The sequence below is a fragment of the Gallinula chloropus genome, assembly GCF_964237585.1.
Source record: "Gallinula chloropus genome assembly, chromosome: 1".
Classification (NCBI taxonomy): Eukaryota; Metazoa; Chordata; class Aves; order Gruiformes; family Rallidae; genus Gallinula; species Gallinula chloropus.
The window spans coordinates 124,626,572-124,641,047 of record NC_140085.1 but is presented as its reverse complement, the minus strand read 5'-3'; the positions used below and the strand labels follow the sequence as shown (position 1 = coordinate 124,641,047).

Genomic DNA, 14,476 nt, shown 5'->3' with positions numbered 1-14,476 from the left:
TTTGGGTTGGTATCAATACTGGTATAAAGTAAAATAATTTTAGATCTAACAGTCCCTCAATGTCATCTCATAATTAACATCATGAAGTCATTACATTGATTTTAAACTAATTTAGTTCTATACTTTGGGTATCATTAAGAAGTTCTAAATGAGAAGCCCAAAGAAGCAGCACTGGACTACAGCCAAGTTTGATACCAAAAAAACCCCAGGCTGAATATTTATTTGTATACATCTCAGCGATCCTGACCAACAGTAAATCAGAATCCACTTCATCACAGCAGATACACACACAGACACACAGAGAAGGATATGCCACTGTGAATGCTGTGTAACATGTATGGGAATACCACATAAAACCTTGGTATGGCTTCTCAGTCTGGCTGACCCCACTAGGCTCCCTGATCCCTTTGCTTATTTCCACAGCAAAGGTGTATTCTGTGTGACTTGACTCTTTTGGGTGAAAAGGTTCCTTACAACTGGAAATAAACCTCTGGTATATTTCTTAGGTGTCTAATAATGCATTTAATAGAAAAATCTTATATGGTTATATTTTAAAATGTTATTTTTCAAATAGATTGCTAGGCTTAGAAGGAAGCAATATGAACACCTTTGAATAAACTCTATTAAAATAAGTGTGATGCTAAAAACATCTTCAGTTTAATAAGCAGCATGTCCACAGAAGACTTTCTTAGGTGGGAAGACACCCAGGACTTTAAAGAGAGATTTTGAGCTAAATTCACGCAGTTCCACAGCCCACTTGCAACTGCCATTCATTTGTGTATAGAAAAAGTATCAAAAAGTGGGCTTTCCCACAATACGCCCAAGTTTCTATTAAACATGTCTGATAGTACAATTTTGTATAAATAAAATATGTACAGGAAAAGACATTGAGACAAGGGTTAAGGAGGGAAATATTTTGGATTTTGAAAACACATCCTTAATATGTATTTAAGTTATCACTGAAAAAGATGTTACAGATAACGGTATTAATTATTTATAGTTTTTGTAGGTCAATAAAATCTTTAATGCACAATCTGAATATTTTCCAGTTTTTTAAAAAAGCTATAATTCTCTAGAGTCTTCCAAAACTTCTTATAGAATCTTAATTAATACTACTTTGTCTATAATGCCAGGTATAATTAGTATGACTCTAGCTACAGAGAACTCACAGGAATCATAAAAACATTAAAATATACAGAAAATAATTTTACTCCGTCTGTAATGCCAGATGTGTAATTATCATGAGTGCAACTGTAGTGAGCACAAATGCATCATAAACCCCCCTAAAATATACCAGAAAATAGCTTTTTGAAATATAAAAATTATATGACATCGAAGCCTGTGGCAGTGAACCCTTCTGTGTCCAGAAAAATGTGGAAAAATGAACACCTCTCTCCTGAAAGAGTGAAGTTTTTAGGTCATGACAGAAAATAAAAGTACTACATGCAAGACCCTTAAAAAATAAACATGAAAATATGTTGCAGATCAATTTCTCATCTTCATTCATTTTTGTATAATTAGCAGATGATATAAAAATGAAGGCATGACACTAGTGACAGGAAAACATATGCTTACACACAGAAAGCACAATGGAGCCTAGCCAAAGGAGTAAGAAAACTGCCTCCGTCGTCATACAAATTACCTGACCTGGGAAGACAGGAGGAGATGGACCCCAATTACTTCATAGTACTAATCACAGAGTCCCGCACTTACTCTGTTCACACCACCATTGTTTGTTGAACCAGCAAATCATGCTTTGGATTTTTAAGCCCCCCCCCACTCCAGAAGGATTTCCATAAGCACATGTAAAGTGTCTAGAAATTGAGGGAGTAGGAGTCCTGTAACACCTCCTACTTATCTCTTCAGCTGTGTTTTGTTCATATTTTCCCTTTAATGAAAGGGATGAGACTCTAGATTCAGGCTCATTCATTCATTCAGGTAGGCTGGGATAAGTTTGTAAAGTTTTGAAACTCTTAGATTCTGTACATTTCAATATTTTTTTTTATCAACACAAAGTTGCAGTAGTTGCAAAGTCACTTCAAAATATTTCCAAATATATAACTTTCCCTTTTAACTACTCCTTTTGTTTTCTATAGAAGATTTTTTTTTAAAAAATACATTAGTATGAGAAAAAGTTACCTTTAGAGGTTTTGATTCAATTGGGGATTAACTCTCTTTTGGACTATCTGTAACTGTAAACCTAAATGTCTAATAGCCTAGTTTTAACTGATTGAATAAAACTAAAAATTCATCTTTAGCTAAATGCCAGCTGAAGGTAAAGAGGTTATTCTCACAACACTGAATGAGCATTTTATTTGACCTCACAATTTCAGTTGGATGATTATGACTTCATAACCTAGAAAGCACTCATGGTACAAGGAATTCAGATGTTATTCATATCAAATCAACAGCCTACATCAAGAACTCTGTGAAAGGATGCATGGTAGCAGTGCTCCCTGACCTCCTTTGACTTTGACCAGTTACCCCTGAGGGCAGGAGATGGAAACATTATCATCACTGGCTCTGACAGTGATTCAGCTTTCAAATAGCCAGGCCCAACAAAGCATGCCTGAGAAAGGTCACTAAAACAAAACGAACAAATGAGAATGGGGCTTTTGAGAATGCCAAGAGAACAAATTTAATTGTCTAGGATATCTGACATTTTCCCGTACATCTGCTGTTCCTTATATGTTTACCTTTGATTCTGAATTTCTAGGTGTTCTTCTTGCCTACTGCAACCCCTTTCAAGGAGTTTTATTCCCAGTTTATTGAGTCCCAAAGTCTCAAATATGACTTCTTATTAAGCAGGATTTTCTATCTAGCAAGTTTTAATTTTTTGCATCAAAACCTTCAAATGTTTGAGTTTACAATATCAAAAGCTCCATTATGGCTTGAGAAAAACAGAACCAAAACCAGCCCCAAAATCATTAGGTCTGTTTCTAGTAAAATATATGTCCTAATGGGAAAATGTTAATAGTGCGATGCATCATAATGATGCTTATGTCATTAATGTTTGGATGTCTTCATAAGGAGTACTATGGCTGTTCCACAATGAAATTTTTCTACTTATGGTATTTGGTTTCCCTTGCCAAGTAAGGCAAATATCTATCTTTTGTAGCAGTGAAGGGCTTTTTTTTTTCTTTTTGTTTCTCCCCTGACAAAAGAATGGACTTTTTATGCACGTCTAATATATTCAGTTTATGTAATACATCTGCCAAAGGCTAATTTCTTGCCCGTGTCTGAAAAGCAGCTGTCTTAGAAAAAACAGTCAGTGCATTTCATACAGCCTGCTCTTGGCTCTGTCTCCCCCAGGTCTTCTCTGAACTGGGATGGGAGCTGGCTTTGGAACTTGAGGAATCACTAGCGATGGCAAAAGTGCTCTTCTTCGGGGCTGTTGTTTCTGAAGTCTGGGTCCCTCCATCATAGGGCAGATGTAGCTCCACTACATCATATGGAAGAGACCCCTCATCCAACAAAAATGATGAGTAAGAGCAAAGTGCCACAACAAGAAAGAAAAAAAAAAAATCATCCAGCTAGTAACCTGTCCTCAAAAGAACAGCAGAAAAGAAAGTTATTAGGAGCAAACCTTAGGACTCAGCACCTACTGTGGTGGGCAATAAATGGAGGTCCTATATCAGGCAAGCACAGGTGCTCTGTGCTACACCTATATGTATATATAGGAAAAAAATCTAAACGATAGCTAGTAAGGGCAAGATGGGACTTCTGCATGCATGACTACATGGTCACATTCATGCATGTATAGGTACAACACTGGGGTATGACTATGTATGTCAGAACAATGCAATCATTTTTGATTATCACTAACAATGGTTTTTCTTCTTTTGGGCATTTAGTCTTTTTTATATATCTTCTACAGTTCTCCCAGGGAATAGAATATATTAAAACCCGCAGTTATTTTCAAATTATTTGAGGCTCATTTTGAGGTAAATAGAAACATAAAGTGGAAATGAGCAACAATTAAACTGCTCAAATCAATGAGCTGGTCAGTCTCTCCTGCTTTAGCTACTAGCTTTAAGAATGAAGACAGAGATCCGACCAGGAAAAGTCAGGTCAGGACAAACTTTTAAAATCTGTTTGGATTTTGTTTGCTTTTTTCTTTTTTGAAAGTGTGTACAAAGACTTAACTGAAAACTTCAAGGCAGAATCCATGTAATACTTGTCAACTGATATTTTTCAGAGCTCTCTCTACCAAGTTAATACAGCTAATCTGAATGTTTTCTCCCTAAAAATATCTAGAAACTTCTACATGTAACTGGATTTTATCAATAAAATGTTTATTTTAAAATCAGTGATACTCTATGAAGCAAAAACCGGTCTTGGCTCTATTTATAGAAATATAACTGTGTAACTATATAAATAAATACAATAATTAAATCAGTCTTACATCCATTTAGTTACTGATTTGTAACTCAGACCCCTGTTAATACAAAGCAAATCCTTTTTCTACTCTACTTTTCAGTAAAGAAGGTTTCTAAGTCATTTGATTATTCAGTTTCCAAGGAGGTCAAAGAAACATCTGAAATATCTCCTGCTGGTCTGCAGTGTCTTGATTTCAAACTTCCAATGCCCGTGCACTGGTCATATCCCACACCTCTTTTCCCTCCCTCCATCTTCCTCCAATATTATGAGTTTTCACCAGCCTAAATGGGACCTGAACAAATATGGTACATAGTGACCTCCCAGCCTCAATGTTCTTCCTCAGCACCAAAAAAGGCAAGGCTGAGACATCCAGCCGGGACAGAGGAGGGTCTGTGGTTCACCCACCTATACCCCTTGCAGCAATCACCACCTCCTCAGAAGAAAAGAAAGGAGAAGGAAGGTAAACCATGGCTCTTGGATCCTTCAATGCTTTTATAAAGCCTTAGAAACTGACAATCACAGAAATACAAGGTTAAAAAATACCTTTAAGATCATCAAGCCCAACCATTCCTGTTCTAAGCTAAACCATATCCCTAAGTACCTCATCAACCCTTTTTTTGAACACATCCAAGGATGGCGCCTCAACCACATCCCAGGGAAGCCTGTTCCAGGCCCCGACAACTCTTTCAGTGAATTTTTTCAGTGAATTTTTCTAATCTGAACCTGCCCTGGCACAGCTTTCTGCCATTTCCCCTTGTCCTATCTCCTGTCACCTGGCTGTATATGATTTGCCCTCTGGCCCCTTCAGCAGACTGGTTGCCCTTCTCTGGACACACTTGAGGACCCTGATGTCCTTCTTATGGTGAGGCGCCCAGAACTGGACACAGGACTTGAGGTGTAGTCTCACCAATGCTGAGTACAGGGGCACAATCACCTCCCTAGACCTACTCTCCACACTATTTTTGATACAAGCCAGGATGCTGTTGGCCTTCCTGGCCAGACTGCTGTCTCATATTCAGTCAGCAGTCAACCAACAGCATGAGATGAAACATCACATTGGTTACAAAAACTTAATAGTGCAGGTATCCAGCACAACATGTAGGTTGTTTGGAATCCTTGACATTGCTATGTTCTTCAAAATAGGATTATATGAAGTGGAGAGAGGAACATTTTTTAAACTATTATTCCTCTTTGTTTTGTTTTTTATTTTTATATACAATGAATATTGAATCACTCAGAAAATTTACTGTATATCTACTTATGTATTAGATGAATCCTATTACACCAGTATGGAAGCATTTGAAGCCATCAAATCTCCTCTATGTATTTTGTCCATTGTGCATACTGGTCTTGTATATATCTATATATATACGCATTTATTTATATTTCACATAACATGAAATGATGCCATGAACTAAATTCAGGATATTGTACTATAATGGATACTTACTAGCAGTAATATTGTGAAAACATTAATAGTTAAATTATTGCAAGAAAAATATGATTTCACATCATATTTTAAGATATATATTTAAAGTAATGAAAAATCAGTGTTCCTCAATCTTATCATAGCTGATTTATGAGTAACAAGCAGACAGTGGGGAAAAGCAGCAGCACAGCTAAATTCAATACAGTAACTTTGTTCCATCTGTGATCTAGGAATATGTCTCACCATATATTTTAATGAAATATGATACTATAAAAGGGCTTATTATAAACAGAACTCCTCTTACGTAAAGAACACTGGCATTTTTGCATTTAACTACAAAAATACAGAAGAAAATTTGTAATAGTTTAGTTTAAAGGGGTAAATTCAGAGTGTGTGAAACACGTAAACAGACATGGCTATCCCCTTAGGCAGCACAGAATTCTTCATTTTGCCAAAGTAGCAAAGAACCGGTTTTCTTTCAGGCATGGTACAACAACAGAGTTAAAAAAAAAAAAAAAAAAAATTTGTTTAAAAAAAAAAAAAAATATATATATATATACATACACCTCCCACTCCATATATATATATGTGTATACATATGGAGTCTGGTGATTTTCATATATATGTAAAAATTATTAGAAAAATATTTTCTTTAGCATATGCTAAAATTTAGCACTTCATATCCTTCAATTTATATACATATAATGACAAAATAAGCTGTTAGTATAGAATGATGATGCATATTCAAGAAGTAATATACAGGCTTTGATTCAACTTGACTTTCATAAATGTAGACTACCTTTATTAAATATGAGGATATATGAATAAATAAATAAAATAATCTCTGTATTCAGACAGCCTGTGTAGCATTTTTTTTGCCAAAATCTTCAATTTACAGAAATAGTGAGCACTTGTAGATTTCTCTTGTACATATGGGCAATTGGTGCTTGTCAGTCTACATCTGAACTCATTTAAACTTTGATTTTGAAAGCACTTTGACTATATACTACAAACTAACAGACATATATATATATATATATATGAGTACTTTCTCCTACATTGATTCTTTCTCTGAGATCTGAGAGATTGCCTTCCTTTCGATAGACAGCAAACTCGGGACTCTGAAGCACTGCTTCTGAGCGGGTCATCCAGCTGTGGAGCTCTGTTGTATCTGAGTCAAACCTGAGAGACAGAGAAATGCAATCAGACATTTCATTTTCACAAGGTTTCTGAAAATAGCTTTGACTGTAAACACATTTAACTCGCTGTTTAAACAAGCAAATAACCAGCAATTTCTTTCAGCAAAAGACAGTTTTAAACCTCCATATTTCATTAGAGAGCTCACAAAACTATTCACACTAAAATTCAGAAACATAAAAATACTTTTTCATTTTTAAGACTGTGATTTGACAGCTGAACAGATGCCACAAGTGTCACAATAAGGATTCTAATATTACAAGCTGATGTTTTTTGGAAGACATGAAACAAGTGGCTCTCACAGTGAAGAAGTCCCGTTGCATCAGCTAAGGATGTAAGGACTATCTGGCACGCCAAATGCAGCTTTCACATCTTTAAGATTGTGGTCCCAGCTTGTGCTGATGACATTATGAAGGATTTTCTAGCAGGAAATTTGGCCATTAGTCAAGAGCCTCTTCAAATCGACTAAAATTTGTTGTAAAATTACCAATTACTAATTAACAACAGATTATAAATTTCCTGCAGCTAAAGCTGCAAATTAAGATTTCCAACTGTCTGCATACACTTTTTAACTAGTTTTTACTGTACAGCCTTTTTTCTTACGCTGTGGATCCTCTCATCAAGTCCTTTAAAACCGATCTTAATTTTTGTTCTATTCAGAAGGTTGCAGCTCAAAATGGTTACCATATGATGCTTAAATTGACGATGAGTAGAAAAATCAAGTTATGATTGAGTATCTAAGGTAGTTATTTTAAAACAAGAGGCTTAAGAACTTTTCTCTCAGTTGCGCTAAATAGCATTCTTTATGACACTTCTTTATTGCACTATATGTTCTTATATCTAGCTTGTAAGTGATTTTCCTTCTGCATCAATGCAATGAATGCAACAGGAGAGAAAGACTTAACTGTATCTTTCAGTTTGCTTTGTAAATACAGGTTGTATCATTTGCATCCAATTAAAAGACAGCTAAAAAGAGAAACTTGAATGATAATTATATCTTTGGAGAATTTAATTCTTTTACAACCCTATCCTCCACATATATAAGAACTGAAATAGGATGAAAGGTAAAATTGGGTGCTACAGAAATCTACATATACAGAAATTAAAACAATAAAAGTAAGATTTTATGTTTGATTTAGTAGTTATGCCTCCCTTTTTTTCCTTCTCCACTGTGATGCTTGTGACTCCATTTAACAACTTGGTGAGAAAGACTGAGGAATAAATAATGAAAGCAGAAGAAAGAAGTATCATACACGTTCTTAATTCCAGCCCAGTATACAAATTATAAACTCTTAGGAATAATATTGATAAAGCAATTTCCATTAATACTGTTTGAACACTCATTAAAGGAAAAAAAAATGATTCTGAAGTAATGAAAGATGTAAAAATCCTCATTTTATAAAGAATTATAAATTCAGAGGTGGAAAACAAACAAAAATTCCCAGATGGTTCAGGGAATCTATATGCTGGTATCAAATTCTAATCCCTTGAACTGCACTGCTAGTTAGGAGCTTCCAACATCAACTTTATTTCTGATCCTATCTGACATTAAATCAATTGCAATTCTTGAAATATAGTGTTCTGCATATAACAGCTGCATATTTGATAAATTTTCTCATGAAATTTTAAGACTAGAAGAGAGCAAAACTATGAAATCCAGTATTCCCACATAAAACTGGAATACTATATATTCAACAAGTTCCAAGCAGTAACTTCATATCTAAACCCACTGATTTCATCAGGAGAATGAAAAATGTGTATTTTTGCAACAATGACTTAGGACTGTTTAACACATCTTAAAGTAGAGAACACACACTTTTAAAGTTAATGGACCGGATTACAACATAAAACCTAATTAATTCATAGATCTTTCTAATACAATTCTTTATATAAATTATCTATACACAAGATCTAATGATGATTACCATAACTCTGCACAATTTAAGAATGATCAGTAATGTAAAGTTCTACTAGACAAGTGTCTAGGGCTCCTGAAGTCCACAGTATGGGATATATTAGGTCAGCTAAATTAGACCATGTACCTAAGGACTGTTATGCCATTTGAGGATTGCTGTGCTACAAGAAAGCCCCCAAATCCAGCATATACTTTTTTCCAAAATCATAAAACCATAGAATGGCTGGGGTTTGAAGGGACCTTAAAGATCACAAAAGTTTCAAACCCCCTACCATGGGCAGGGACGCCCTCCACTAGACCAGGTTGCCTAAAGCCCCATCCTTGAAGTCCCCCAGGGAAGGGGCAGCTGCATCTTCTTTGGGCCACACGTGCCAGTGCTTCACTACCATAAGATAAAAATTTCTTCCTTATATCTAAGCTAAATCTTCCCTCTTTCAGTTTAAAACCATTACCCCTCATCCTATCACCACATGCCCTTGTAAAAAGTCCCTCTCCAGCTTTCTTGAAGGCCCCCTTTAGGTACTGGAATAATGCCTTCTCTTCTCCAGACTGAAGAAATCCCAACTCTCTCAGCCTGTCTTCAGAGGAGAGGTGCTCCAGCCCTCTGATCATATTTGTGGCCCTCCTCTAACAGGTCCTAATATGTTTGGGGTTCCAGAGCTGAACACAATACTCCAGGTGGAATCTAACAATAGTGGAGTAAAGGGATCGAAATACCTTACTCAACCTGGTGTTCATGCTGGACATGGTTGGCTTTCTGGGCTACAAACATGCATTGCCAACTCGGGTTGAGCTTCTCATCTACCAGCCACCCCAAGTCCTCAGGGCTGTTCTCAATCCATTCTTTGCCCAGCCTGTTAGTTGCATTTGGGATTGCACTGACCCATGTGCAGGACCTTGCACTTGGCCTTGTTGAACTTTGGGATGTTCACATGGGCCCATTTCTCAAGCCTGTTAAGCTCCCTCTGGATGGCATCCCTTCCTCTCAATGCATAAAGACAGAGAAGTAAGCATGTACCACCCTCTGTTTGACACAAGTGTCTGGGTTTGTGGCTTGTCAGCAACCCAGGCAAACAAGAAACAAGGGAACCTGTTACAACAGTCAAGACAGAATTTGGTCAGCCTGTAAGTTCTCAACTGTATGGGGATTTCCATGCTCTCCAACTTTGGTTCTTCAAACTCAGTAAGCACTCTACAAAACAGTCTTCCAAATTGGCTGCCCGGGTTAGGGAAAGTGTTGCTGTTCCCTGCTACCAACACGTTCCCCATTCCCCACTCTCCTCCTGGTCAGTAATCTCATAGACAAAGTATGCAAAGTAGTAAGGACCAGTTCTTTCACCTTAAATCTGTTGCTAAATCTGGTGCTCTTGCTGCTGTCAGCTCTTGTGGCAACTAGCATGTTTTATAGCACTGGCACAAAGAAGCAGGAGACTGGAGATTACCACAGAGTATCAGACATCTGATAACAATGAAGGCAAATTAACAGTCCATTAGTAACGAACTCCCTTGATTGCAGGCAAAATTGTATTATTTCTTGTGCTTGTTCCATTCCTAAACTGCAGGTAAGTAGCACCAAACACCAACTTTCTGAAGAATAGCCTAGTATTAGCCTGGCATAGCATGGAAACCGATAAGAGCAAAAATGTTTGCCAGTGATCATTTCTTCATTTCTTAAAGGACTAAACCCCTGCCTCTGCAACATCCTCCCTGGAAGAGGAATGGGAGAATCTGGGACAATTTTGATAGTACAACAAAATAATCAGGAGTATATCCCATGGCCCACAGATTCATCAGATGGTGGTAAGTATTAGCCACAGCCAGACAGCCTCTTGACAGAGCCAATCTCACGTAACAGATTGTTCTGTCACTTGCAGTTTCTTCTAGAGATAAATATAACTCTACAAAGTCTCCTGCCCCAAAAATGGGCTATAAAGAGAGGGAAGAAAAGGATTAAAAGACATGAAAGTTAATTCTAAGTAGCTTTTTGCTGCACATAAATATCCTTAACATAAAGACATTTTTCGATTACTTGGGGAAAAAAAATTCTCTCTCATATTCAGCTTGTATAAAACTGGGAAATCCAGGTAGGGTATGGCATTTAATCATTCTGCTATGATGATTGGACATTTCCTTTTTGAGCACAGCTGCAGCTGCAAACTATATTAACTCTAGATTGATATCAAAGGATCAATACAGTCTTTAAATCTCCTAAGTACGACACTACTTTTGACATTAAAAAGCAATGCAATATCACCTTTCCAACCCAATAAAGTTGAGTGCATGTAGAATTTGTTAAGGTAAGCCCATAGAAGACACTAAAAACAAATCACTTGAGACAATTACTCTAAATAATTACCTTACTTTAACAGGCATGTTAGCTTGCTCCCCACCTAAAAATGTAATCTGTAGCAGAGGATTTATTCTTTATACAGCACTCATGGTTTAATTTTCCAATTAGTCTTTTCTTCTGCTATTCCACAAGAGAGATACTATCTTTTATTGCTCTCACTGCCCTCTCTCTACAGGCCAGCACATGTCAGATGAGTTCAAATACCATCTCTTTTATTCCAGAGCATGCTTGAAAAAACACCTTCACATTTTTCATCCATGCCATTCAAATTTCCATAGAAGTACCCCACAAACTGATTTCCTGGATCATACTGAGCCATATGTCCACTTCAGATTCTCATTCAAAATGCTCTTGCTGAAATCATCACATGTACTTGTTCAAAAATGATTCCTGGTTCTAGCTTGTCCTTCTTTTTCTGAATAAAACAGGTGACAAACCTCACCCTTAAGGCATTTTACAACTTAGTTATATTTCGTTTTTCTGTTTCTGTGCATGGAATTTCTAACCCAAATATCCAGGAACGTATGACATTCAAGTCCTACTACGAGTCCCCTGTATAATCAAATACCCTCTGGAAATCACTAACTAACAAGCATTAATTTCACAATGATAATCAAAGGGCTGACTGACTATAATCCTTTGTCTGTCTGTGCAATACACTTTACAAAGGACTGTGGTGGTTCTCACAGTGAAGAGTAAACATCATTAATGTGACCTTATTAATGTTTGTAAATATGTAAAGTGTGAGAGTCAGGAGGATGGAGCCAGGCTCTTCTCAGTGATGTCCAATGATAGGACAAGGGGAAAGAGGTGCAAGCTGGAGCATAGAAAGCTCCATGTGAATATAAGAAAAAACTTTTTCACTATGAGAGTGAGGGAGCACTGGAACAGACTGCCCAGAGAGGTTGTGGAGTCTCCTTCTCTGGAGACATTCAAAACCTGCCTGGATGTGTTCCTGTGCAGTTTAGTCTAGGTGATCCTTCTCTGGCAGGGGAGTTGGACTAGATGATCTTTCAAGGCCCCTTCCAACTCCTAACGTTCTGTGATTCTATGATCATCTAGGGAAAGACAATGATATAGTGTAAATTCATCATTACCTTCTTTCATACACTGCCCCAGTAAGATTATGACAGTGAAGTAATGTGCATGCACTGACCTTCCTTGTACTTATACAAACAACTTCGATGTTGTACAAGTTCACATAGAAAAAAGTAGTGAAGTACCCTGCTGTCGGATGGCCATCATGGCTTATACTTTTTCTCTGAATTGATTGAATGTAACATTGAAACTGAACCTGTGTTATTGCTAGCAGAGTAGTGGTTTTAATACTTCAAGCCTTTCAACAGATAGAAACTGCTGCAAAATTTCCTTTGATCATTTAGTTTTTCATTTCCCTCCAAACAAAACCACACCAAGGATATCACCACTGTGTATCTTGGGCAGACTGAAGACCATTCGCCTACACATTGATCTAGTAGGGAATGATACTACTTTGATCCATGAACCATGCTGAATTTCCATTGCTGGGCTGAAATGCCTAGCTCACCAGTAGCGTTTCTCAGCTTGTAGCTTTTCATTGCCTAGAGTATGCCAAAGAACAACTTTGCAGTATACAATGCCCATTGGCACAACTATTGAGTGATGAACTAATTGCCTGCTGTCTGTCTTCCTCCTCTATATTTGTAGCTGATGAGCCATTAGTTGATAAATAGTCTCGTTCTTATCTCCTAATTCAACAGCTCATTTGTCCTAATAAATATTTTTCCCTTCCTATTTTTTTTTAGTTCAGCCCTTAAACAATTTTATTTTCTTTCTGAATGATATTCCGGACTTCCCTGTACCCTTGAGGTTTATTCAGTTTAGCCTTATCAACATTCTTACCAGCACATTTTTATAATGCACATCAAGGCATCAAAGAAAATTCTAGATTGATCCCAAATGTAATTCTCCTTCAGAAACTTCACTAGTACCACCTTATTAGCCTCATAGTTCTCCTTCATTACCCAACTATTTATCTTACCACTGACGTTGCTATAAAACATACCTTCCCCAGCCTGAGTAGTAACTCCTGAACTGTCATAAGGAAAGCATTGCAGAAATTCTGACAGACCCACTGCATATCGCTTATGGCAGGCAAATGAAGATCTAGATGTAGTTGTAGAGTATATTTATTAACACCAGTTGTCTTCAGCAAACAGCTAGAGATGGGAAGCAGTTTTAAGGCCAGTCGTCATGCCTTCCAGTGAGTGCCAACTCCTATAGTACAGGAGGTAATTTGAGACACTAAATAGTTAATTAGGAAATATATTTTCCAAGTGTATTTGTCACTTTGCCATTTCTCACCTCACAGATAGGATAAAGGGTTAAAAACCAATGAGCACGAAGAAGTTATAAAGCATCCATGTTTACAGACCTCACTATATCCATACCTCTTCTTATACTCTAAATGAAAATGTTTATAAATTATTCTTCCTTGTCCTTATTTTCACTGGGGTAGAGTTTTGGGGTTTTTTTCCCACAGAAGCTAGTACAGGGCTCTGCTTTGGATTTGTGATGAAAGCAGTGACGCAAACACAGGGATGGTTTTGTTATTGTTGAGCAGTGCTCACACAGAACCAAGGCCTTTTCTGCCTCAGCCCACCCCACCAGCAAGCAGGCTCTGGTGCACAAGGAGCTGGGACGGGACACAGTCGGGACAGCTGACCCTAACAGACCAAAGGGATATCCCATACCATATGATGTCATGCTCAGCATATAAAGCTGTGGGAAAGAGAAGGAAGGGAGGAACATTTGGAGTGATGACATTTGACTTCCCAAGTGATGACTATGCTTGATGCAGATAGTTCTAATTATATTAATTCTGACTAATATAATTCACTGGACAACAATGGGCAATTTGAAACAATAGCTATCCAAAAAAAAATACTTTGAACAAGTGGTTATATTTTTTCCTTTGATACATTTTTCTACACAAATACAAACTTGCCTAAATAATGAAGCATTAGAATCCTAAATGTAATAATTTTCAAAGAAACGAAGGCTACTTTCTTCAAACAATTAACTTGTTAAATGAAAAAGAGAACCAACAAAACAACAAACACCACTAGATGGAGCAACTATCCTATTTTAACATGACTTTCTCTTCAAAGTGCATAAAATATCTTTCTAACCCGAAGATTAACATTATATCCATAATATTATGACA

At 37.0% G+C, this 14,476-nt stretch overlaps 1 protein-coding gene across 4 annotated transcripts in view; it reads right to left on the bottom strand.

Moving 5' to 3' along the window:
* The window catches only part of DMD (dystrophin), a gene marked incomplete at its 5' end in the record, with an annotated part of 1,290,802 nt that overhangs the window by 742,469 nt on the left and 533,857 nt on the right, over positions 1–14,476 (bottom strand). For all 4 annotated transcript variants that reach the window (XM_084279200.1, XM_084279202.1, XM_084279199.1 and 1 more), the window contains one exon: positions 6,868–6,991. In XM_084279200.1, the coding sequence (XP_084135326.1) occupies positions 6,868–6,991 (124 nt within the window). The remainder of the gene's footprint in view (positions 1–6,867; positions 6,992–14,476) is intronic.